General features: G+C 39.2%; 1 protein-coding gene across 2 annotated transcripts in view; it reads right to left on the reverse strand.

Annotated features, from left to right (window-relative positions):
- Positions 1–26,474, reverse strand: part of RARB (retinoic acid receptor beta) — a 439,382-nt gene that overhangs the window by 174,756 nt on the left and 238,152 nt on the right. Inside the window, exon 1 of one of the 2 annotated variants that reach the window (XM_049766064.1) lies at positions 11,951–12,202. The exons of the other annotated variant lie outside the window; for it this stretch is intronic. Within the exon in view, the coding sequence (XP_049622021.1) occupies positions 11,951–12,107 (157 nt within the window). The 5' untranslated portion in view covers positions 12,108–12,202. Of the gene's footprint in view, positions 1–11,950; positions 12,203–26,474 lie in introns of those variants that run through there. 2 annotated transcript variants of the gene reach the window in all.

Genomic DNA, 26,474 nt, shown 5'->3' on the forward strand with positions numbered 1-26,474 from the left:
TTAAAAGAAGCATATACAGCTGCATTGTTCAAGAGAGAGGCCACACTAGTGAAGTGTGACTGTAGAAAGTTCAAGGAAATCAAACAAAATTAAGAATTCAGCTTCTAAGATGTATTTATCACATTTCAAGTGCTCAAGAGCCATAAACAACTAGTATTATATTGAATAACATAGAATTAGAGATAATCCCCATCTTTATAGAAAGTTCTATTTCTTGGGCAAAGCTGATATCTAGTGTATTGTGTCTATGCTCGTACACAAAGCATTTCAACCATGGTTACTGACAGGTACCAAGAACTGTACTGGAACTGAGAAAACAGAAATAAAGGATATAGCATCTAACCACAAAGAAACAGCTCATAAAACTAAGTACATGAGAGAGAGAGAGAGAGAGAGAGAGAGAATCTTCATGAACATAATTTGTAACTTCATTTTAGAGAAGAAGTTCTGAGCCACACCAGAGGGCTACTTCTGGCTGTGATATGGGGACCAAAACAGGGTGGTTGAAGGCAAGGCAAGCATCACCTACACTATTTCTCCAGCTTCCCAAATTGGCAAGTTAATGGTAGATGTGGTGGTGAGTTTCCAATACTTTCCTTTAAAACTCTTTTTTGTTTTTTGGTTTTTAGGCCACATCCGGTAACACTCAGGGGTTACTCCTGACTATGCGCTTAGAAATTGCTCATATCTCAGGGGACCATAGGAACACTGGAGATCAAACCAAAGTCTGTCGTAGGTCAGCCGCATGCAAGGCAAACACCTACTCCTGTGCCACCTTTCCACCCCTCTAAAATTATTGTCGCTTTTTATTATTTAAAGCAAATCTTAGAGACACATCTAATTACTGGTGTTACATTTCATATATTTTAAAAATAATCTCATTTAGGTCTAAGATAATTTGTCAGGTAAACATTATGGTCCCATTTTGCAGATGAGATAATTGGGGTGACTTGGAGCTGCAGAAGCAATGCATAAAGAGGGCCCAACTCTGCTGCATCGTCCTGAATACACTATAACACAGAGCAGCATCTTTCATCATACAGTTTATAATGTCATTACATCTGGAGCTCACTATGTGGTCTTTTGAAAGGGACTCCAATTGCTTCATATATGAATTGCTTCAAATTATTTATTTCAACCATTCAGTTTCTCAAAAAAAATTAGTATACAAAAACCCAAGAAATTGAACAATATATTACATTTTAAATATATCTGAAATCATTAAAATAAGGATATATATGAATGACTAATAATCCTCATTATTGTTAATATCCATTTCATTTTTCTTACATTTGGAATCTTCTAAACCAAGTAGTTACTAAAAATAGGTGACAGTGGGCCAGATACATGGATGAATGGCTAAAGGCATGTCTTGAATGCATGAAATCTGGGTTCAATCTCTGAGAAAGCTAGAGAGAAAGAAAGAGAGAGAATCTTACAATAGGTAAGGTGGAGATTATCAAAATATCAATTTAACTTGGTCACCATCTAGCAAGTTTTCTTTCCTTTAAAAAATTAGTAGAGATGCTTTATATTAGTACTGCTTCACTGAAAAGTTCCATTAGTAGGAACCATAAGATGCATCTCTAAGTTTCCCATTAAAAAAAAAAAAAAAAAAGATGCTTCTCTAAATGAGGATTACGAATGAACCAGAAAAACAGGAAAAAACCTTATTTCCCGGTTTCCTACCAGCCCTTAGGAAACATAAGACTGATCTTGAGCCCTGTGAGTTATGAAATGACTAGGCAAGTGCAGATTTTAACCACAAACAGGAGGAAGAACCAGAGCTCCAAAGTGAGACAGCTTCATTTTTCTGTCTGTTTTTTAACATAAAAGGCTAGGGTCTCAATGACAGAAATAAAGCAATTAGATGTCACTCTTTTCTTGTTTGTTTTTTTTTTTTTTTTGGTTTTTTTTTTTTTTTTGGTTTGGGGCAACATCTGGAAGTGTTCAGGGATTACTCCTGGCTCTCCATTCAGTGAGACTATATGGGAAGCCAAGGATTGAACCCAGGTCAGCTGAGTCCATGGCAAGTGTCCTCCACACTGTACTATTTCTCTGGCCCCCAGAGCCTTGTCATTCTTAATCTTCTTCCTACATTTTTTCCAAACTCAAATACTCCATTTTCCTTTCTTTTTGTCTTCTTGTCTTCATTTTATTTGGGGGTTACACCCAACACTGCTCAGTGGTGCCATAGATCAAACTCGGGCTGGCCATTGGCAATGCAAGCATCCTACCCACTGTACTATCTTTCTGCTTTCCTTTTTGCTTCTCCTAAATTGTAATAAATGTTTTCAAGGAATTCTTTACTCAGCTGAAGGTGACTGCGTGCTCTCTAATGTGGGTTCCTTGCAGGTGGATAACTGCACACAGAGAATGGAGAAAAGTCCATATCTGGTGACCAATAGGCTATGTGACTACAGCTACAATGCTCACCTTTTATGAGGGTCAATTCCTGCATCCACAAAATGTACAGAATTATGTCTCATTCCCAGGATTGTGTGGATTAACTGATAATAACATAGGTGCAATTATTAGAATAGAGTTTTGTGAAATATTTAACCAACAAACCAAAGCAAAATCCTACAAAAGCTCTCCAATTGAGCCTCATTGTCAGCAGGTATTTTCTCTATTATTTTATGGCATATATGTAATGATTGTTAGGTGTGACTAATGCAGGCGACACATTCTTTGTCACTCCCCCCTGGAAAAGGAGACTCACAGAGCTCATAAAGCATGATAAAGTCTCCCTGGTACTTCACTGTATCCAACCTTTAAAGAACTGGGAGCCTCTGCCTTCTTCTCTTTTCTCCTAGAGAGTTCCCTTGCAGAAGGCAGCTGTCATACTGTGAGAGGCAGAGAGAGATACCTGCAGATTGCACAGCCCCAACTAAGTTCTCTGCCAACCACCACTCAGAATGGCTGCCAGCTCTAAGAACAAGCCTCCTTGGACTTCAGCCATATCTAGCCCGGGATGATGCAGTCTCAGCTGGCATCCTAGGGAGCAGAAGATCTGCCCAGCTGAGCCCAGTCCATCCACAGAATAATGAAATAATAAATTGTTAGCCCATTCCAAGGTGGGGTGGTTTCCTGTAGATTGACTAAATCATAGAAACCATCAAAAAGAAATGAGATTTTTAAAATCTCATCCCCCCCAAAGAACATGATTAAGGAACACTCCAGAAATATCCATATGCCAGTATTCAAAGCTGCCAACTTAGAAGAAAGGCGCTTATCCCAATGTAATGTTCAAAACTCAATTCTGTCTACTACCTTTAGAGATCACCTATGTAACCTACATACAGAAAAAGCCATGTTTGCTCCTTGGAGACAAAAATGTGCAACTCACTTGATTACCGAGTTTAAGCAGAACTGGTCATGGTTCTCTGTTCCTAATTCTTTTCACAAACTCAGGCTCAAAGTCCCAAGGAGAGTCTGTGTTTGTGTTAGAACAGGGTTGTGTCATAATGACTTGGGAAAACAAGTTCCTCTCCTATGTTATTGAGCCAAGAGCCAAGAGAGAGTAGGGACACTGATTCATCTTGGTGTCCCCACCGCCACCCCAAGAGCACACCAGGGAGCCTGGAACATGGCAGACACCCAAGAGTTTTTTTTATTGACTGGAATACTGAGAAATCCAATCCATCAGGGAGTAATAAAAATGTTCCTTGATTTGACAGTATCTTTGGGTGAAGTGTATTGCGACAACTTTGGAGGTGTCAATGCTCATTGTAAAAGTCAATCATTTGTCCTAAATCTAGGCACCGGGTAAATGGATGCTGCTAAATCAGGGGCACAGCAGCACCTCAACAGTGACAAATGGGAAGGGCTATTGACTTGGTTATGAGCCACGCACAAAAGGAATCGCTTCACAGAGGAAATGAGAGACCGAATAAAGAAACAGTTCATTATAAGTCAAGGTGCAGGAGGCACCTGCTGAAATCAGAGCAAAAGTCCTTCCCAGGGATGTCTGTATTTTTTTTTTCAGGGGGAGAATAAAATCCTCTTTTACAGGATCTCTAATCCATGGACCAATTCTGCAATGTAGACGTTATTATTCCCATTTCAGAGCTGCAGACATTGATCCTGTGTCAAGTCAGGCTATTTCCGTTCTCTCAGCCCATCAGGCAGTGACAAGGAACATAGCTGAGATGCATGGGAGGGTCATGTATGTTAGTGGGAGCCCAGAAGCAGTAAAGCTTAGAGTGACGGTTTTTCACTCCTCTAGTCCAAGGGCAAGAAAATCATCACACTTCCTTCTCTAGAGATGAGAAGAAAATCTGTGTTCAGAGTATTTGCAACTTTTGCTGAGATTATTTTCTGTCTGCTCACTGGAAAATCAACCTGGGTTGATTGTTCAAGAAGACCATCAGCATCCGTCATCTTCTGAGAATCTAAACCTGTTCCCTCCTATCTCTCATCCCTATTGTTTCCTCTGATAAGCAGGACCCCAGTGGACAATTAAAGCTTTCAATAAATAATCTCTAAGCACATTCATTTGATTGACTGTTATTTGATACAGCAGTTAGTTTCAATGGGGCAGTTAATATTGATCACATAAAGTACTCCAGACAAACATGAAACAGTTCCAGAACTCCATGGATTATTACCCTTTATCTGCCAGTCATCTAGGTTCCTTGTAATGGTCATGAAATTTAAAATCAATAATAACAATTAGTGTTCTGTATACCCAAACAGATGAATCATGTGAAATAGGTTTTCATATAAAATCAAAGGTAAAGCTTACACCAGAAAACTGGCTGTTGGAATTTCCAGTACATCTTTAGCTGGCTACTCCCAGGCAAGTTTTCAAAACAGGTAGCGGAGTTAAAAGGGTTTTCCAGAGGAGATACAGCTATAAAATGGATGCAAAACCCCTGACAGTCTTAATCCAAAAAGATGAAGCGTAAAAGATCAAAACGAGTGCTAATAAATGCAGTAAAATTAATGGGACTGGCAATTTGCTTCACTGTGATGTGATTCTAGCTACCTTTCCTCAGCTTCCAATTCATAAAGACATTAATTGTGATGTTTTTTTGGTAATAAAATGGCAACAACGGTATTTTAACTCCATGGCACTGCTCCCGTAATATTTAGATAATTAAAATGAAGTGCAAAAAAGAAATGTTTTATCATTATACTGTAACCAGCACATGATGTAAAATCATCCATTCCAGAGACTTGTTTTTCATTGATTATTTGTTATTTATCTGATGTAAATATAAGGAGGGCTAATTAAAATGTATGCTTTTTAATACAGCTTCTTGTCATTAAAGCCAATGAAAGCATTCTGAGGACCATAATGAAATAATTATGTTTGCCTTTAAGAATTCTCTTCAATAACACATGGCAGTGCTGAGCTAAATTAAAACATCAGGAACTAAATTTTGCTTGCCTCCATTTCCATTTTAGTTAATTATACCCCCAAGCTTTCCAATAGACCAGACCCTAAAAAAATCTTTTGAAGCTGAAATGGCCTTTTTATAATTATGGACTTTGATGACAAGACAAAGGTACTGTCGCCCTAAAAGCTTTAATATTTTTGAGATGAGGGATTGATTATGAGCTCTTTCTTCATTTGCTCTGGAAATGAGGGAAAAAATGGAGGTAAGATTGATCCAAATCATCTTCTCTCAGATAACTGACACACTCATCTAGCCTTATTGGTATCATTTGTTATCGCAGTATTTTGAATTCAGCTATTTTGCTTTTTCGAAGTTGGTAGAACCTGAATTGGTGGCCAACACTTTATTCCCCAGTTACAACATGAAAAGCAAACATTTTACTTAACTAGAGTCCAATTGAGAGAATAATTCCCTATTCATAACTAAAATTGAAAAAATAAAAATAAAAAAGAAGTCATCTTTTAGAAAATAGTAGTCCAAGGAGTGCCTAAGAATTACAAGGGGTGGGATAGGGCTTTAGTTCTAGTTTTTCCTTCTCCAAACCTCATATCAGAAGTATCTGCAAAGAACCTGAGGGAGGGAGAGACTGTAGTGTAAGAGAAAAGGAAGGAAAAAAAAAAAAAAAGAAAGGAATAATCTGCTAGTGGTTGAGGACTGGGGTCAAATGAATATGGTTTTCCCAAGGCTGTCACCTAATGCGGATACGGGTGAGAACTCCCAGTTTTAGAACAGTAAACAGGAGAACCAGGGATTAACTTTGACAATGTGAATTCCCTCCCATTTTGTTCTATATCCAGGATTGGCAGAGTACACTTGTCATAATATATGGTGACTGCTGGGCACGCTGTCTTAGGAGATATCAGAGGAAATCTCTTGACAGCTGGGGGAACAAATAGCTATTTGGCGACCATGTAAAATGAGGTATAATCTCAGAATCTGATTTTAGGAAACTTATCTTCTCTCCACCTTCACCAGTTTATTATTTCTTCCTTTCAAAGAACACTTCTTGGGAGAATGAAGGACACTGTCACCCATGTTAAATAAATCCACCACCACCACCACCACCACTACTACCCCCCACACACATACAAGCTCTGCCTGGCCTAGACTGGGAGGCCTAGAGACGCCTGGTATCCTTGTGTCCTGACTGGAGGAAATGCTTGTCCAGGCTGGGTCACCTCACTGACGTCAGTTCCTGTTATCCTTGCCTTATCTTGCAGGGGACCAAGAGTCTTATCTTACTGAATGGTCCCCTCACACAGCTCTCCACCCAGCAAGGCCAGAGAAAAAACGAATCAGCACTTCCACTGCCTGTTTAGAATTCTAATCCCAGGAGCTCTGAAAGTCAAGACAAATAACCTCGTACCTGCAGATTCCTTTCTCAGCTTGATTAGGCAGAACAAACAGACTTTTGCAACTTTATTTTCTTTCTTTTTTGTGTAAGAGTTTGGATATAGGAAACATGCTTCTTAAGGACAGAAGTAAAGAAGTCAGGAAAGAATGGAAGAAAATTTTTGGCCACCTAGTGAATGATGAGGTGGTGTTATTAGATCTTTAAGATAGAGCAAGGCTGAGTTTTATCTCATCTCTTTAACAAGAGGTACTTAGGCCAAACTACTCACAGTACGGATTCTGATAAATTTGAAACTCTAGTTCTCTCTGCTCACCTCTCTCCATCATCCACAATTTCTACTTTGTAAGAAGAAGCTGTCCAAGAACAGATGGAGATTTACTCACTGTAATCCTCTGTAATGGTTCTTCCCCACCCACTATCCCACATGCTAGTCAGAACCCCAGTCCTAATATTTAGATTCATTGTGCAAGATATGCCTTCTATTAATGGAACTACAGTTTACCACAGAATGAATTCATGTTTGGAAAAATGGCCCAGAATCATAAAGAATCATAATGAAAAAAAATTAGACTGTGAGACTTCTAGTCATATTGGCTATAGAATCCAAACAAAGCCTTTCTGTGCCTCTCCTGGGTTCAAGGGGCAGCCTAGGAGATGTCGTAATATTGAAATATCTGGCATATTTCAATGATTTATATGAGAACTCTGGCAGTATATTTCAAAGTGGGTTATTCTAGAAAATCAGAGATATATGATTGCCATAACTACCCTGTAATTTGAAAGGCAAGATCCTACATTAATATCCTCTGGAAAGGTTTTTAGCCAAGGCTTTTCTGATTAACCTTCATCAAAAACTGAAATAATCTATTTAATTGATAGTTAATGATAGTTAACTGAATTTATATTAGAACATTTAAAGTATAAAAATGTCATTTAAGAGGAAATTTATTGGCACTTACATGTAACTCAAACTCCAGAGAAGATTCTTTTAAGATGTTCTAAAATGAACATTGCACTTATTTTTTAACAAGTCTATGTGTTTTAAAGGATTTCTACATTTTGTATCCTGTTTTTATGTCTCCATCTTCTTCCTGAAAAATAACTTCTGATTTAAAAAATCTCCAGCCTTAATACTTTAAAATTTTTAATAGAATTCCTTGAGAAGAGAATTTAAAACCTTCAAAATCTATCCTGTATTCCTCTGAGACAGTTTCGTGATGTTTGTGGAATGTATATGGCATTTTTCTCCCCTTTACAGCCATCTTAGGAACTTAACATGCATTGAAAGGTAAATTCTAAGCACATGATGCCCAGAACAGCTTTCTTTTACTTTCCTGCTCTGAAGAAAAAAGTTCATGGCAATGCTGCCTAATTATATATGGACAGAGCCGGGTTTTCAGAAACAAGAACAAAATTCTGATTTAGATGACCTAGCCAATCAGAAATTGCCATCTGGATAATTATTTATCAGCTAAGAAGGTTGGGAGGGTGCTATTGCAATGGCATAGCTTAACTTTTGGGTTGACAAATTCAATTTAAGCAGAGCTTTCAAAATATTTCTGTAATTTAAGCAGGCACATGTCTTCTGCCTCTTCTAGCTTTTTTATTTTGGGGGGGATCCATTCTCTTTCTAATAATATAATTTAAATGCAATGCATTTTTCTTCTAAGTTGCTCATTCATCCTTCTCTACCCAATGTACCAAGTTATGAGGATATGAACAATATTTAAATATTTTTTACAGGGAAAGAAAACTTTGTGAATCTTCTATAATCTTCTATGTATTTTTTAATAACACCGTCCCATACACTGAAATTTAAGAAAAAGTCCCCTTTCTTCTCTTCTTTGCTGGTGTTAGTTACCCGTCATGTGGCCCAGAGCAGAAAATTATGTCCTACTTTAGAAAAACAATTGAGCCTTTTCACTGAAATATTTATTCAAAACCCCATTCAATTCATATGGTGGCTGTCAGTCTTTATTTAGTCTCTCTTTCAGAGGGTATCTTTGATTTTGCCACTTTGACCCCAATTTATATCTCTCTAGGAGAGGATTTAGATACTGTTTAATACTTAAATTTCAGGTTCCTGGGTTATGAGACAAGGACTTTCTCCCTTCCTTTCTAAATCACACATTGCCACAATTTTTTTTAAGATTATTTCTCCTCATTAACGAGAAAAAAACCATTTCAATTTTTTCTTTTTTCCTTTGATGTACAGAGTAAAGAAAAGACAGGGAAAAGAGCCAAGAAGTTGTCATTCTCACGATTTCATTGAAGGCAACTATATTTAGACCACAAATATTTGGACTTATCCTATACCCACTGAGCAATTAATGCCAAAAACATCTGGAATATCCTAAAACCAAGATAATCTAGAAGGCTTCTAAATAGAAATTTAGTGATTCGGATACCATCCAGGGGCAATGTTACAGTATATTATTTATACCTCATTCCCTTAGTAGCCCACTAATTCTGATGTTGAGTATTTCTAAGTAACTCACAGGCTCTACTTCAACCTGCAGCTGGTTGGCATATCATTTTTCTAATTTTAAAACTAAAAAGTTTAATTAATAAATATGCAAACACCTTTCCAGAAAGCTTCTGGTATGCTCTCTCAAAAATGTTTGAATCGCTTTATTAAACACATAGAAACATACACATGCCATCAGACAAAATTGAGGAGGATCCTCAAAGCAGAAAATAGTTTTGGTTGGAATTTAGTACAATTTTTTTTCCCCTCCTTACCCGCTGTTTCCTCTGTGTTAAGAGCACAAACAGATCTGCTTCTCGTCAAAATAGTCATTAAGTCAAATGGAAAAGGTTGTGGTTTTCATGCTCTTACTTACACAAATGTAGTTCTAATATGCTTTTATTTCAAAAGCCCTGACTAGCTATATTACCCGGAACCAGACACTGTGTAGCAGACATTTGTCAGAATTTTTATTTATGCTCAGAAACTTAATTACTTGAACAACTAAACTGACAGGTCACTGACCGGTTATTCTGGAAGATAAAGCAAATCTCTAGGGACCTAAACAATATTTACGTTGTGTTCTCTTAACTTAAATTTGGGGTTTGGAATTCAAAACCTGATGACATTGACCACAATAAGCATCAATTGCCCTGCTTACCAATTTAAGACATTGGAATTTCTGAAATCCCTTTGTCCAAAAACCTGTATTTACTTTTTCTAATGCAAGTTTCTTTGATTAGCTGAACTTTGCTGTTATCAACACTTCTCGCTTATCGGCTGGCCCTAGGCGAATGACACATTCACCACTCGCTCTCCCCAGATAAGGCAAATCCCTTGTTTAACTTGTTCAAGAACAAACAAAGCTTTTCCCCCTACTCCTCTAACTTAATAGGCATGTTTGGAGGGTTAATTACAAAAGAAAGAATGTGTACTTGTAAAAACTCTATTAGTTTTCTGCCAGGGCCTCCAGAATTTTTCCCCCAACATTAAAAACGTATTTCATTAGAATGTTCTCCTACTTAGAAAAAGTTTATTGAAAAAAACAAACAAAACAAAAACAACAACAAAAAACAAGACAGTTCTCTGGAATTCCCAGTGAAAGTGATTGTTTTAATTACCAGAGAATAGGTCAAAAAGATGGGTGAAATGATCTGTTAGTAGGTTGGAAAATTATTTTCAAACACTACAAGGTTGTTGGTTTTGGGGTGTGTGTGTGTTTGTGTGTGTGTGTGTGTGTGTACGTGTGTGTTTTAGTTCTCCCAAAGATAACAGGCAGCAGCAAAGGCATTTAGGGAGCAGCTGAGGATTAAGATGTCTGAAAATGATATTCTTTTTACCCCAGTTATGGCTCTACAAAATATTAAAGTTAGGCAGCCAGACTGTTGGCATCAAATGGCTATTGATTTTTTAGCTACAAACCTGTTGATTTTCTGGCCCAAGAAGCAAGTCTTTATTCTTAGGAAAAAGTTTCAGAGCGAGCAATTTAAGTCTTGTCATTGTTCCTCTCCTTTTTCTTCCCTCTTTAGATAAGCCACCCCATTATTAGAAAAACTCAATTTCTTCCAGTTAAACTTTGACCTCTTTGAAAACAAAGATTTCAAATGTCATTTTCAGGCTAATGCTCCAATGAATCGTCAAATAAAGTACTAAAAACATTTTGATAGATAGCTCAGCCATTTATCTAAATCACTGTCAGGTCGGTGATGCATCCTGCAGGCTCCCACTCCAACAACCCGAAGGTGGGATTTTTTTTTCCCCCAAGAACTTCTGGTCATTTCTCAAGGCTGCAGCCAGGCTACTGTTGACCAGATGTGTGCCTTTGCACCCTATCAACATCAGATAACTGGAGAGTCAATAATTTTCTTTTTAAAACAGGGCTACCACACTTAGATTTCCTTGCCTCTAACCCATGTTCACGTCCCCTGTTGAATTGGAAGATATGGAAATAATGGATGGCTCAGCCCAAGGGGTGTTCGTGGCCAGTAGTTTTCTAGCAAAACAGCAACTTCTTAGAGAAACAAAGTGACTCGGAGAGGTGGCAGCGGGGTCAATGCTAAGAAATATTGCCTTCCCTTAGCAAAGAAAACATTGGAAGCAGAAGCTTTAACTGGTGGTTTATGAACTTCAGGAGTAGCAAACAGCCACCTTAATTAGGTTAAATTCCTCCAAGGAAGGAAGATGTCATATTTTAATTCCTTTGGACTGTTGAATAAAAAACACAAGAGGGAAACTATATACATATATGTGTATGCATACATACACCTCTATACAGAGAGATAAGCTCTTTTATAGAAGCTAATGCCAAGAAGAGCAAAGTAAAATTCGCTTCTACTGACATTTCAGTCCAAATCGCACAAATGTCCAATTGCCTTACTTGAAGAATGTTTTAAAGTCCTGTGGTCATTCTCCACTCACCTCCCCCCTCCATGCATATTTTAAAAATTGCCAACGACTGTGAGGTTGGTAAAAAAAAAAAAGAGAGGAGCAGGGGGGATCAGGGAGGGGTGTTTGGGAAGAAAACATTGCACAGGAAAATTTGAGCGGCGGGAATCAATCTGCAAGCTAGCAGCATATCATACACCCTTTGAGCATTAAATCATTAAATCCTTTGTCTTGCTCCCAAGACACTTTCTTGTCAGGGTCTTCATTGCATGCAAGAGAGACACATTATTATTATTATTTTTTTCTTGGTAGAAGGGAGTAAAAAAAAAATAAACCTACATTGAGCAGTGTGCCGATGCTGCCATTCAGTTTGGGTCAGTCCACTGAAGCATGCTTTGAGAGCTTTTTCCTGGAGCATGCAGGAAGACGGACTCGCAGTGTAGAAATCCAGGATTTGCCCGGGACTCACTGACAGGACATCCATACAGTCAAACATGATCTCCTCCCCTGCACCGACTAGTCTGCAAAAGTGCTTATCCTCTAGGTGTGGAGGCAAATGGCATCGAAAAGTCCACCAACTCCATCAAACTCTGCCCCTTTTTTGGCACGCCGGCTCTTGGTCCTTCTCCCAGCCCCGAATCATGAATTATGACAGACAAGCCAGCTAAAAGCCTGTAATTGATCCAAATGATCATTTACCATTTTCCAGGCTTGCTCGGCCCATCCAGCCGGGCTGGGGTGGGGGTTCCCAGCCAGACCCCAAGTTCTCCTCGGCTCCTTGCAGGCAGATGCTGGCCCCAAAGCCGGCCCGGGCAGTGCGGCTCCTACCCCGACGGTGCCAGTTCGAACCCTGCCCGGCTCGCTCGCGTCCTCGGCATCCCAGTCCTCGGTCGGCGGGCAGGAGGGGAAGCCGGGTCCCCCCTTTTGGCGGAGAATAGACCCTCCTGCCTCTTGCACAGCTCACTTCCTACTACTTCTGTCACCGGGAATGAAAGATTGAATTGCCTAATATATGCGAGTGAACTTTCCATGAACCCTTCCCGGGCTGCTAACCTTCAAATGACCCAACGAGCCTGACATCACCAACTCCCAGGATTCTCACAGAGCTTAAAAACTCCCAGCAGCCTTGCAAAAAAAAAAAAAAAAATAGCAGACAGCCAGAGAGAGAGAGAGAGAGAGGGAGAGAGGAGAGAGAGAGAGAGAGAAAGAGAGAGATGCAAGCAAGCAGGCAGCTAAGCTCGCCTAGCTTTGCATTTGCAAGCGCCAGCCGGCTGGCTCTCTCGCTCGTCCATTTCTCACCTACCAAAACAATGCCAGGAGGTTTTGTGTTTTTTTTTTTTTTTTTTTTTGTGCAAAACCCAAGGGGAGGGAGGAACCGGGGTGATGTTCCCGGAGCACGTCGAGAGGCGACAGGGCTCATTTTTGGGGGGGATTTACCAGCCGCGGCTCCCTCTGGCCCCGATCGCTGGCTGGCTCGCCCCCAGCCCACCCTTGGAATGCCTCCCCGCGCCTCTCTGTCTGTTCCATTGCTGCGAATTTATGTATTTTTTTTTTCCACTCCTGCAAAAAAAAAAAAAAGAAAAGAAAAAGCACATGCATGCTTTCTGCTGCAGAACGGAGGAAGGAGCAGCGAGCCTCTCTCCGGGAAGGGAGCCTTGGTGGGGCTGCGAAACTTTTCCATTGGAGAGTCTTTGCTTCCCTCCTTCCCTCTTGAGCCTTCTTGCAAGTTCTGGCTGAAGGGATGGATGGCATTTGCTTTGCTCTCCCGAGTGAAAATCCAGCTTTCTGGATGTACTTCCCCAAAAGAAATCTCGAGTCTAGAAATATTAAGTTCTCTCTCTCTCTCTCTCTCTCTCTCTCTCTCTCTCTCTCTCTCTCTCTCTCTCTCTCTCTCTCTCTCTCTCTCTCTCTCTCTCTCTCTCTCTCTCTCTCTCAAAAACATTTCACACTCATTTAAAAAACAAATTCAAACCATCTCTCTAAAGGTTAAAAATCAACCTAAACTCTTTAAGATTCTTATTCTCCACTTTGGAACAAGTATTTTAGCCTCTTTGGACCTCAGTTTCCTCATTTGTGAAATAGAATTTTAATATTATCAATCTCATGGGGTGAGAGAGAAGAAGAAAGCGAGAGAGTAAGTGAGCGAGAAACTTGCCTTGCACACATGCCACCCGGGTTTGATCCCTGCCATCCACTAAAGTCTCTCAAGTCTGCCAGGAGTGATATCTGAGCACTGCCAGGTGTTGCCCCAAAATAATATTACTCACCCTCAGTGAGTAATATTTGGTTTGGCTATGCAAACCAAAAAAAAGAGAACTTTACAGCACTCAGTTTACATTATGAAACAAATATTAATTCTGGAATTCATCCTAAGATTTGCCTTATATTTGCTACACTGGGGGAATAGAACTCAGGGAGGCTAAGATGTGCCTGTGGTCACACAGCTTAGATCCCTAATCGACTAGATCCCTGAAATCTCCATCCCAGGTGATGAAAGTATCCAAAGCCTGAAATGAATGGTAGTTAGTTTGGTGGCCTCTCTTCACATACCCCATACAGCTACCACATAATTAAACCTATTATTTGAGAACGTGTGAAGTGTGGCCCTTTTTATTTACAAAACCACTATTTACCAGGAATGCCCCCTGCCCCTTCAAACTAGCCACTAGAGTAATATCTTTATTGACCTCAGCTAGAGGAAAGAAAAGTTTGTTAGCCAGCCTTGAAACACTGAGGACAGACACAATATCTGCAAATAAACTCAGGTCAACAGAGCTTTAAAAGGGAAGAGTTAAACCATCACAGAGTCATTTTGCACAGCTTGCTTAAAGGATTCAATGTACATCAAAGAAAGGAAACACTGGAGAGGAATCAAACACCCCACCTCCTGGAATAACTCTACAGTTTTTATTCTCACTCTATCTCTTTTTTTTCTCCCCGGCAGGTAAGTGGGTAAGCTCCCTTGCCCTTTGTAGGGAAGAGTATAGCTCCAGTCACCCTTTTGTGGCTCTGCTGGAATGTGCATTGGCATCCAGGCCTTTAAAAAGCCTGTCAGGGGGGACCTTACCCCATGCTGAACTGCTGTTCTGTCTGTGGAGTTGCTAAGTGGCACTCGTGGTGTACCATGAAAAGTATGCATGCACCCACTTACCAAGTCAAAGATCCTTTTATGGAGGTACATTAACACAATTTTCAGCCCAGCAAGCTCTACTAAAAAAGTCCCACCAATACAGAGGTAAAATTTTGCTTGACACATTTTAATTTTTTCCTCTTCCATTCTAGTTATTTCTCTCTTCTGTCCATTTTGTAATGAAATGTTATTAGGTGAAATTCTGGAACTATATATTTAAAAAAAAAAAAAGAAGGTACAATGCTTAACACACTGCAAGAGAGTTGTAAAGCTATGCAAAGAACCACATTCTATGCCAGTTGTCTCATAAGCCACCAAACTTCAGGGGTCTTCACGGGCCGGAGAGATAGCAAAGAGGTAGGGGTTTGCCTTGCACGGAGCAAATCCAGGATGGGCGGTGGTTTGAATCCCAGCATCTCATATGGTCCCCCGAGCCTGCCAGGAGAGATTTATGAGTGCAGAGCCACGAGTGACCCCAGAGTGCCACTGGGTGTGAAACAAACAAAAAAAAGGTCTTCGGAGTTCTTGAGAAACTGGGTTCATTTTGCAGCCCATAATAAAGGTAGAGGGAAAGTTGATGAAGGAGAGAAGTGATTATATTTAATTACTGCAGGAGGAACGAAGTCAGAGTGGAAGGGAAAAATAACGCACACAATACTGAACAGGTATCTGAATCCCAGAATGGCCAGAGAACTTCTTTACTTAACAAATTCCTAAAGGAAAAAAAAAAAAAAACAAATTCCTAAAGGGTAGGGTGCATTAGTCTTGGTGAAGTGAAGATGGAGATGGCGTTTCTCAAATTCTGATCACTCTCAGTGCTTACACTAGATAATCAACCTCATCTCAAAATGGAGCTGCCTGTTCCCAAATTTCTTCCTTTAGTTCTGTCACACACTTAAAATACTGCGTATGTGGGGCTGGAGAGATAGCATGGAGGTAAGGCGTTTGCCTTTCATGCAGGAGGTCATCGGTTCGAATTCCAGCGTCCCATATGGTCCCCGTGCCTGCCAGGAGCAATTTCTGAGCATGGAGCCAGGAGTAACCCCTGAGCGCTGCCGGGTGTGACCCAAAAATCACACACACACACACACACACACACAGAAACTGTGTGTGTGTGTGTGTGTGTGGCTCGCGCGCGCGTGTGTGTATGTGTGTGTGTGTGTGTGTGTGTGTGTGTGTGTGTATGAGAGAGACAGAGAGAGACACAGAGACACAGAGAGAGAGCAAGGGGGAGAGAGAGGAGGAAGGTAAGAAGGTAAGAGTTGGGAGATAAAGACTTTCTTAGAAGAAGAAAATTATTTAATTTATAATTATCTGTGGTTCTCTTAAACGTAGGAAAAAACAAGCCCATGTCTTGAAAGGAATGATTAGTATTTAAATCCTCATGAATAAAATATTATGGGTTTCTTATAATGTAACAGTATTGACTACTCAATTCATTATTTCTCATAATGAATTAATTATGCCGATAGCAATTATGAGAGCTATTTTTTCAACTCAAGTTTTAATTTATAAAGCAGTCCAACAACTTAGCCACATGTTTCTTAACCTATCTTCATCTGTAAATTTCTGCCATTCTTATAATATTTTAAATATGGATCCTTCTTTAATTCTTTATCTTAAGTAAAATTAAGGAAAGACAGTAATGATCACAAGTCTTTAAATGCATATCCATGTACAATAAAGATTAATGAATAGGTAGCAGGTGAAAAATGGTCTAGCTAATTTGTTGATAATGAAGTTTAAGTGATTAAACTTTACCTATTTAAACATTAATCAAACAGAAAACAACTTCATTTTTTCCAAATTCCTTCTTGGTAGGGCTGAAAAATATATGTGTCACCTTATTTTCTTTTCTTTGATCAATGGAAAAAGAAACTCTAATCAAAGTATTCCCAACTAGAAATAACAGCAACAAAAAAAGCAAAAGTTGGAGACCCAAATTCATTTCATTTCAGAGTAACTGTATATTTGTCAGTGTGACACAGCACATTTGAAACCCATAATCATAAAACAAAAATTTATAGCCAGGGTTCAGGGTCTACATCTGTTTCTCTGGTTTTTGTACAGCAATTACCCACTGGACAATCCAGAAAGAAACGCCATGAATCATACTCTGCAAACATGTTTGAACAGGAGAGTTTTGTGAGCAAAGAACAAGAGTCTCTGTCCACCAGTATTGTAGCCGGCCTTGTTTAAAATGGATCAAATGCCTGAGATGTCTAAATAGTCTCACAGGGATAGACAGCTCCACCCCGGCACCAGGCATGTGGGGTGCAGGGACACATGGAGGTAAAGGCAAGGGGGTGGGGGCATAACTAGTTTTTGAAAGACGCTCTTGACTCTTCTTACATTTTTATACTTTTTTTTGTAATGTTTTGTTTTTGTGTTTGATTTTTTGGGGCCACACACACCCGGTGACGCTCAGGGGTTACTACTGGCTAGGCACTCAGAAATTGCTCCTGGCTTGGGGGACCATATGGGATGCCGGGGGATGGAACCTCAGTCCATCCTGGGTCAACCGCATTGTGCCATCACTCCAGCCCCTATAGTCTTTGTTTTGATGTATTTTCTTGAATTTATCCCTCTGGCACATTTGATGATCTCCTATGAACCTCTCTTTTTACTCCTTTGTTTAAAAAAAATTATTGAGAATTTGTGGTTTAGCAGTTAGTAATGATATATCTTTTTGGTGGTCACACTGGCAGTGCTCAGGGGTTACTTCTGGCTCTATGCTCAGAAATTGCCCCTGGCAGGCTCAGAGGACCATATGGGATGCCGGGATTAACCACCGTCCTTTATGAATGCAAGGCAAATGCCTTACCTCCATGCTATCTCTCCAGCCCCAGCAATTAGTAATGATATCTTATGCACATAATTCCAACACCATATCCAGCATTAGTGCACCCACCTCACTCTGGCAAGAACCCCAACTCCCTTCTTTCTCAATCCTACCTTCCCACTCAATTTAGTTCTGTGGGTCAATTTTCCCATTATATTGCCTTTGATCTTCATTGTTACCTTGCGTTGTATCTGTAAGTCCCATAAGAGAGAGACCCCACCACCACCTTGCTACAATTTTATCAGACTACTAAATAATAAGCACCAAATAGGGAGTTGAGGCAGGGATGGATGTATTGTCAACACGATCCAAGTGCTGGGGCTGTTCACCGACTTCCACACCCGAAGACAGGTGGATTCTCTTAGTAGCCTGGAGAAGTTCAGAAGGAATCAGCACATATCACTGCTGGCCCTTCTACCTGCTAACCAACCACAACTAAGCAAAATGAGCAAATGAGCAAAGACTGAGGATCTAGATAATATATCTTGGGCCAAAGCTCTCTCTAAATATGAAATTGCAAGTAGGCTACCACAATAGATCTTTCTTAGAACCCCAAGAAACAATTTGCTCTTTCTACTGCCCCCCAATAGTCTCCCCAGCTTGAGAATTTGCCTCTGTGTTCTTCCTTCGTTTCCTTTCTTTATTCAACTCCTTTCTTTCTTTCTTTCTTTCTTTCTTTCTTTCTTTCTTTCTTTCTTTCTTTCTTTCTTTCTTTCTTTCTTTCTTTCTTTCTTTCTTTCTTTCTTTCTTTCTTTCTTCTTTCTTTCTTTCTTTCTTTCTTTCTTTCTTTCTTTCTTTCTTTCTTTCTTTCTTTCTTTCTTTCTTTCTTTCTTTCTTTCTTTCTTTCTTTCTTTCTTCTTTCTTTCTTTCTTTCTTTCTTTCTTTCTTTCTTTCTTTCTTTCTTTCTTTCTTTCTTTCTTTCTTTCTTTCTTTCTTTCTTTCTTTCTTTCTTTCTTTCTTTCTTTCTTTCTTTCTTTCTTTCTTTCTTTCTTTCTTTCTTTCTTTCTTCTTTCTTTCTTTCTTTTCTTTCTTTCTTTCTTTCTTTCTTTCTTCTTTTACCAGTTTCACCCTACCTGGTGACTTACAAATTTTTCTCCCACAACACAGGACATACGGCTCTCTTTGCCCATTGAGTTGTTTTCTGTCATGGTCTCTATCTCTACTTTTATTTATTTATTTTTGGGTCACATCCGGCAGCGTTTAGGGGCCACTCTGGCTCTACACTCAGAAATCACTCCTGGCAGGCTCAGGGGACCATATGGGATGGCTGGATTTGAACCACCATCCTTCTGCATGCGAGGCAAATGCCCTATCTCCATGCTATCTCTTTGGCCCCTATCTCTACTTCTATTGATTCTGAAACATATATTACATAGCCTGCTGAATGCTTGAATGCAGAGCAAGGAATTTCTACATAATATTCTACTGACTGGTCATGTTGATAATATTCTTTTAGTCATAATTTTCAGGGAGACTAATGACTATATTTCCTCTTGTCTCTCCTTATTGAGTTAAAATATATTCACAAAAATTCAACATCATCTAGAAAATATTAGGTGAAAAGTTAACATACATAGCTTCTCTATTCACGCATCAAATATTGAGTACTTATTAGTGTCCAGCAAAATGATAGCCTCTGAGCAAATGCATTCAAATAATACTCATTGTTATACAATATATTACTTAGCCATATAACATAAATATTTCTTCAGATTAAACAGAAGCATCTCATTTAAAACTTGAGACATTTAGAATATTTCATTCCAAAACAAAAGAACAATATCTCTTAACATTTATGACCTTAAATTTATTTATCCAATGGAAGCCGCTAGATATTCAGCTTGTTAAGTTCTTCAGAATTAGAAGCCCAGTGAGTGGGGGCTGGAGGTATAGTACAGAGGGTAAGGTGCTTGCTTTGCACAGGTAAACCCAGCTTTGATCTCCAGTATTATATATGGTCCTTCAAGTGCTTCTGGAACACAGAGCTAGGAGTAAACCCTGAACACTGCTGAGGATGGGCCCCTAAACAAATAAATGAAAATAACTTAAAAGAAGCCCAGTGGATATGTGAATCAAAATGTATACTGTGTAGAATACCGGTAGCCATATTGTCAGGCCAAAGATAATAATAATTTTTTATTTTATAATGACGCAAAGTAGTACTCTAAATTGGTTGTGCTATTATAAGTCTTTGGTTTGTTCTAAAACAGATGTTTTGAACAAATGTTTTCTAAATAGAACCATAGGAGATATTTTATACCTCTAGTTTATTGGAAGGGCTCTCCCAACATAATCTAACAGGGGAGAATTGGTCTGGAGCAGGATCACAGTGAGAATTCATAAACCAAACCAAGCATAAGGGTGAAAAGCATGCAATTGGAGGGCTTCCAACCTTGAGGTCTGGAGCCTATTAAACCAACCTCTCTCTATTTACCAGCTTGATCACAAAAGGGCAGGGGAAGTTCCAGTGACAGACAGAGTATCTATCTCAAGCTAATCTAGTCTCGATGGGCCTTTTACACATTAAAAAGTTGTGGGTGCAAAAAAAGAAGAAGAGGCCTAGAGAAAGTCTTTGTAAAGCAGGATGTAATCCAACCATTTATATTGCAACAACCCAATATGTCTTGGGCAGTGACTTTCAATCTTTCTACACCTGTAATCAGGCATCTGCTATGGTCATTGATCGAAACCACTGGCAAAGAGACAAAAACCATACATAATTGAAGGGACTTGGGTGTGTTTCATAAAGCTATTTACCAAACCAGCAATAGAATGGGGTTGACTCATGGGTTATAGTTCGTTCACATCTATTACAATCCATTATTGAAACATTTCACCAAATTCCACAGGCTTCTATCCCCATAAATCCTAGTTATACATATCATAGAATTCAACTAACACTTCTTTGTCTTTTTTATGGATTTGACTTGGTTCCACATGAAGACTAACATGACACTTTTATTATATGACCAACCAGAATCATCTTCTCTTCTTGCCTGGCTCATAATTGTCCTACAATCCTACTTCACTCTCTTCACTTCCTTAAAAAAGGGAATGAGGGGCCCGGAGAGATAGCACAGCAGTGTTTGCCTCGAAAGCAGCCGATCCAGGACCAAAGGTGGTTGGTTCAAATTCCGGTGTCCCATGTGGTCCCCCGTGCCTGCCAGGAGCTATTTCTGAGCAGACAGCCAGGAGTAACCCCTGAGCACCGCCGAGTGTGGCCCAAAAACCAAAAAAAAAAAAAAAAAAAAAAAAAAAAGAGAATGAGATATTCTATCTCTCCGTCAAGAGAGACTTCCCTGTCATTTTTGTTCTCTAAACCAAAACCTGCTTTGAAGTTCATGGTTTTAAGAGCCTCCCCCACCCCAACCTCACTATATGGAAGAGGTGGATAATACATTTATAATAATAAAGCTGTCAGTGACACTACCGTGTCCCAACCTACCCATGGTGTCCCTATATTATTCTGCCTGAATTGTTTCTTTTCTGTCTCATCTCAATACATCTTCTACTGTGCTAAGATTAGTTGGCAGAGTGTAAGTAGAATAACGCGACTCTTGTCAAAGATGAAAAGGAACACAAAGGTTTCTAAGTGTGCTTTGCAATTATTTCATGTTACTATTTTTAATAAAGGATAATGTCTATACGTGAGAAAGACCTACCTTAATTCCTACTTCAGCACCTTGCTTTTTGAGATCAGGTGTACGAATAGTCTATTAATGGGCTCTAAATGACACTGTTTGAATGAACTAAATTAAATAAAAACTTTTGCTCCTCAATCACACTCATTGCATGTCAAGCATTCAGAAGTCACATTTGATTAGTGACTACCATGGCAGTAGGTCAGCATAACTCCTGAGCATTTCCATTGTTGAAGAATGTTCTGGATGGAGCATTATGCTTTAGAAGAAGAGCTTGGTGAGAAGAGAGGCACAACATGTGCTGTGGGAATCTCCAAACTCAGTCTGAACCTCAGCCTTGCTTCTTTCAATGTAATCCTGGATTTACCCTCTACCTACCTTAAGTTTATCTCTGTAAAGTGGAGATACTAATGGTTTCCACACTCAAGATTAAATTATTAAATACAAGTACCTGTTTGAGATAGTGGAATGTCTATTTGGAGAAAACAAAGTCAGAAGAGCTATTGTCAGAAGCTATAAGTCAGAAGAGCACAAGAGTTATTGAAATGCTGCTGCTAGCAGGTGCAGAGAAACTTTTATACATATTTTTTATTATTATTATTGTTGTTGTTTGTTTGTTTGAAGGCCACAACAAGTGGTACTCAGGGCTTATTCCTGGCTCTAGGTTCAGGGATCATTCGTTGTGGTACTCTGGGGTTCATATGTAGTGCTAAAAATTAACTGGGGATGGTTATATGCAGGCTCCTGCAGGAATACTGTTGCCAGTGGAGGATCCCTGGGTAGCTTATGTGAAATGGGGAGAGAGGCAGTAGCTTCCAGAAGGAAATCTACTTCTTTTCTCTACCAACCATTGCCACTGGGGAAGCACTTGGGAAATTAAGAATTGTTGTAAGTCTTGCTATGGACCCCAGCACAGCATGCTTTTGTCTCACCAGACCCTTGAGGCAGCTGTACCTGAAGTTAACTTGCTCTGCACGGTTTGGAAGATGATCCCTGCCACTTGATTTTTCAGGGAGTTAGTGGACTCCAGAAAGATAAGTGAGTCCTAATCTTACCCAGGGCTTTTAGGGTTTGTTGTCTTTCTCTCACAGAAAAGAATTCAGGAGGAGGTAAACAATGAAGCATAACAAGTTTATTAGGAAATAAAGGGAGAAGTAAGTTGAGATGATGAAGCCAAGAGAAAATGTGGGCTTCTCTAGAACAGAGAGAACACTTTCCAATAATAATGTATGAATGTACGCATCTAAGAAGGAGAGATTAGGCAGTCTGTTCAGTGACAACAAACATGGCAGAAGGGCAAAGGGTTTAGTGACCAGCAGGTGTGCATATTGGCAATGCATGTGAGTACTTCTTCCTCTGCCAAGTCTTTATATACACATTTCCTAGACTGCCAAGGGGAAGTTTGAAGCAGCTGCTGATCTTCTTTGTTATTCTTCACCTGGTCTTCCAGATGTGGAACTTCCCTTCCATGGAGTCAAGCCACCTCTTTCAGGAAGGCTCTTTGCACCTGGCCTGGAATTCTGCATCTCAATGGTTTTCTTGGGTCCTTTGTGTCAAAGGCCTCCCTCCATGTTTTATAAAGATCTAGTTCAGGCTTCAGACATTGTTTTCTTCCAACATGCATTACAAGAGCTCCCCTATTTTCCTATCCACAATTTTATCTTAAACTATTTTGTCTTAATCTCATCCTTTTCTTTTGCCTTTTGAACCCTTCCTTTCCTCCTCCCTCCACCCTATACTCAGGGGCTAATCCTGGGTGCTGGGGTCAAGCTCACTCCTAGAGGTGGTCTGAGAAGCCTTCTGGTGCAAGGACTTGGTCTCAAGCAAGGCATGCACTTAATTCCATACTATTTCTCCAGTCCATTTTATCCTTTTTTTCCAAGTATTCTATATACTGACTCATTTATTACCTATTTATGTATCCATCTAACCAACCATCCATCTACCTTTTTATGTATAAATCCATTCATGTATTCATTTACCCATATATTTCTGCATTTACTCATCAATGCTCTGAATTATAGACCTATGATATAAGTGGAGAGTAGGGTTTTTTTTAAGCAGTTAGAAGAGATTAAGCATGTGTTTTTCTCTAGAATCCTTGAATAGGATTCCCTGATGTGATGTGCTAGCAGAAATAAGGTCAAAGGCATTGGCCATGGGAGATTTCAACTAAACAGGTTTGATAAATCAGGTTGTGGCTGGGAGCTCAGACTAGCTCTGATCTCTAAGAGCATCCCAGGATTTGAAATTCTAATGAGGTTGACTCTATTAGCAAAACAAAAGTTTCTGACTGAGGGAAAGCTAAAGACTTTAAAGGAATTTCCATTAGATTCTACAAGGGAAGGGAATATAAAAAGTAGCAAATATAACAGAGAGTCAATTGGAGAGAGAATGGAGTTTTAAATTCCTCCTTGGGTCTGCCATAGCAAAAGGCAAATAAAAAAGCTCAACGTGATTGAGTGGAAATTGTAAGGGCAACATAAAGCCAAGTAGAAATATTTGTAGCATTTCTATTGGGGAAACTAGGGAATAAGTACATTAAACACACATGTTCAGACATGCACAGTGTGAAAGCAGAATACATGTTTTTGGTTGAAATTCAACATGGTTGAAAATAAAAAGTTTCCACTCCTTTCAAACTAAAAGGCATAAACATTTACCTCAATACCTCTCAATATTTACCACAATTTAAGAGTTCGAACATTGATTTAAGGGAACTTAAATGTGATGAGTTTAAAAATTTAAAATGTAAATTTAAATTTTATATTTTAAATGAGTTTTTGATATTGAAAGGACCAGACAGAAGCCATGACAGACTTCAGGTGGTATAGTAGGCCCCTTCCTATAATTGACACAGCAAGTTCCTGTAATACCATAAGTGCGACAAGCTTGCCATACTACTCCCAAGCCAACATCCTGCTGACATCCTACTTATAAATGCCATAAAGTTCTTATTAAATATAGCTTTCCCCTGACCAATCATCTAGTACCCTATATTCAATAATGTAATGTGTAGCCAGTCCCCACAATGGTCACCTAGCCCATTTGAATATTTTCTAAACTGGGCATAAAAGTTGGGCCAGTCATCAGCTTCACTTGGTTGACCCCAGCATGCTGGTTTGGTTTGTGGCTCTCAATAAATCACTCTTTGATTGATTGCATCTTGAGTATTTATTTTGGTTCTGAGATTGGACTGGGAGACCAGACCCAACAGTATTTTGGCCATTGCTTGGTTACTTGTGTTAGAAATGCTTTAAGAGAAAGGAGGAAAGGTTTTACAGAAGTAACAATTTGAAAATGTTGGGCAACGTAGAAGCACGGAAGGGTAGGAATGGACAAGAATAAACAGAAATTTGAGGTATTGTTCCTCTTTCAAGTTCAATACCTTAACCACTTGGCCATCACAGCCTGATCCCTCTTTTTTTTTTTTTTTTAAGTAAAATGCAATAATATTCTTGTAATTCTAGGACTTTGCATCCAGGACTACCTACATTTAAAGGATAATAACTAATCCAAAAATTATACTGAAAAATTAAATGAAATCATTCATGTGAGACACTCCTTTTAGTTAGTACTGGAAATGATTGAATGAACAGAGGTCTTCTGCAAGCAAGGTATAGGCATCGCACTTGTAGCCACACCCCTGCCTGAGAAAGGACCTGCTAAATCTATATTCTATGGTATTTATCATTGCTGTTTACATATAAATTAAAGGGAGAACATTTTTCTTTTATTTATTTATTTTTTCTGGCGAACAGCTAATCTTATCCTCCCACTAATTCATTATTTACTTTGAAAACTCCAAAATAGTAGATTGTGTACCCGGAAACCTAGATAGAGGCCAAAATTCCCAGCCTCCTTTGCATTAGGAGTAGTTTTGTAACCATGTAACCAAAACTGCCAGGTACAAGTTTGATGTCACATACTTAGGTGATAACTTTCCATCTTTCTTTAGACTCTATATAGGAGGACAGTGTCCTAGGGAAAACAGAAGGAACTGGAGGCCCTAAATATTCTTATAAAATACAGTGACCCTGTCAGCCTGGTCAGCTTATCTCCAGAGAATTATAGGAGAAAAATAAACTTCAATTTATCTATGTCATCATATTTTAGTTGTCTTTTTTTCTCATATAAATACTTTTTTATTTTGCCATACCTGGTAATTGCTTACTCCTGGTGGACCCTATGAGGTAGTAGAGATGAACCCAAGTCAGTTTTATACAAGGCAAATGTCCTACCCACCTTATAGATATATAGTTATATTCAGGCCCTAGAAAAGCTTTTCTTTTTTCTTTTTTGTTTTGTTTGTTTTTTTGTTTGGGTCACACCCGGTGATGCTCAGCGGTTACTCCTGGTTATGCTCTCAGAAATCTTACTCCTGGCTTGGGGACCATATAGGATGCTGGGGATCAAACCGCAGTCAGTGTGTGCAAGGCAAACGTCCTACCGCTTGTGCCATCGCTCCGGCCCAGAAAATCATTTTTATTAAGTGTTTTTAATGAGTCAATTGAGATCTATGTGTCGACACTAAACCATTTATCCAGTTCAGTAGCATTAAATACATTCATATCATTAACTATCACTGACATCTTTCTATACAATTTTCATTTCTCCCAACTTAAATTCTGTATGTATAAGGGCTAATCTTTGATCTCTTTTAAAATCAAATATTGCAGCACCAGAGAGATACTACAGTGATAAGGAATTTGCCTTGCACACACAGCCTATCCAGGGCAGATGGTGGTTCAAATCCCGGTATCACATTTAGTCCCCTAAGCCTGCCAGGCTTCATTTCTGAACCCAGAGCCAGAAGTAACCCTTAAGCGCTGCTGGTGTTATCCAAAAACAAAACAAACAAACAAACAAAAAAATAAAAAATTGCCTCCATGCTAACTTTTTGTCTTCTTTAATGAATTTAACATTCAAAATAACAAGGGGTCAAAGAGAAAGCTCAAGGGCCTGCATGCAATAGTTTCAGATTCAATTCCTGACACCACATGGTTTCCTACGCACAGTCAGAAGTGACTTCTAAACATAGAGCCAGGAGCACTTCCTGAGAAATCCAAATAAACAAATATAAAGAACCAACATAAAATATGTTGAATCAGTTAAAATCAGTTAACCTTCAGGAGATCTCCTTTGGATCGAGACTCCGCTTTCTCCCTTAAGGGTGAAATACCTTCTTTTTTTTTTCTTCCTGGGAGCATTGAATAGTAACCAAGACACCATAGATTTCCACTAAATCTT

The sequence above is a fragment of the Suncus etruscus genome, chromosome 20, assembly GCF_024139225.1.
Source record: "Suncus etruscus isolate mSunEtr1 chromosome 20, mSunEtr1.pri.cur, whole genome shotgun sequence".
Taxonomy (NCBI): domain Eukaryota; kingdom Metazoa; phylum Chordata; class Mammalia; order Eulipotyphla; family Soricidae; genus Suncus; species Suncus etruscus.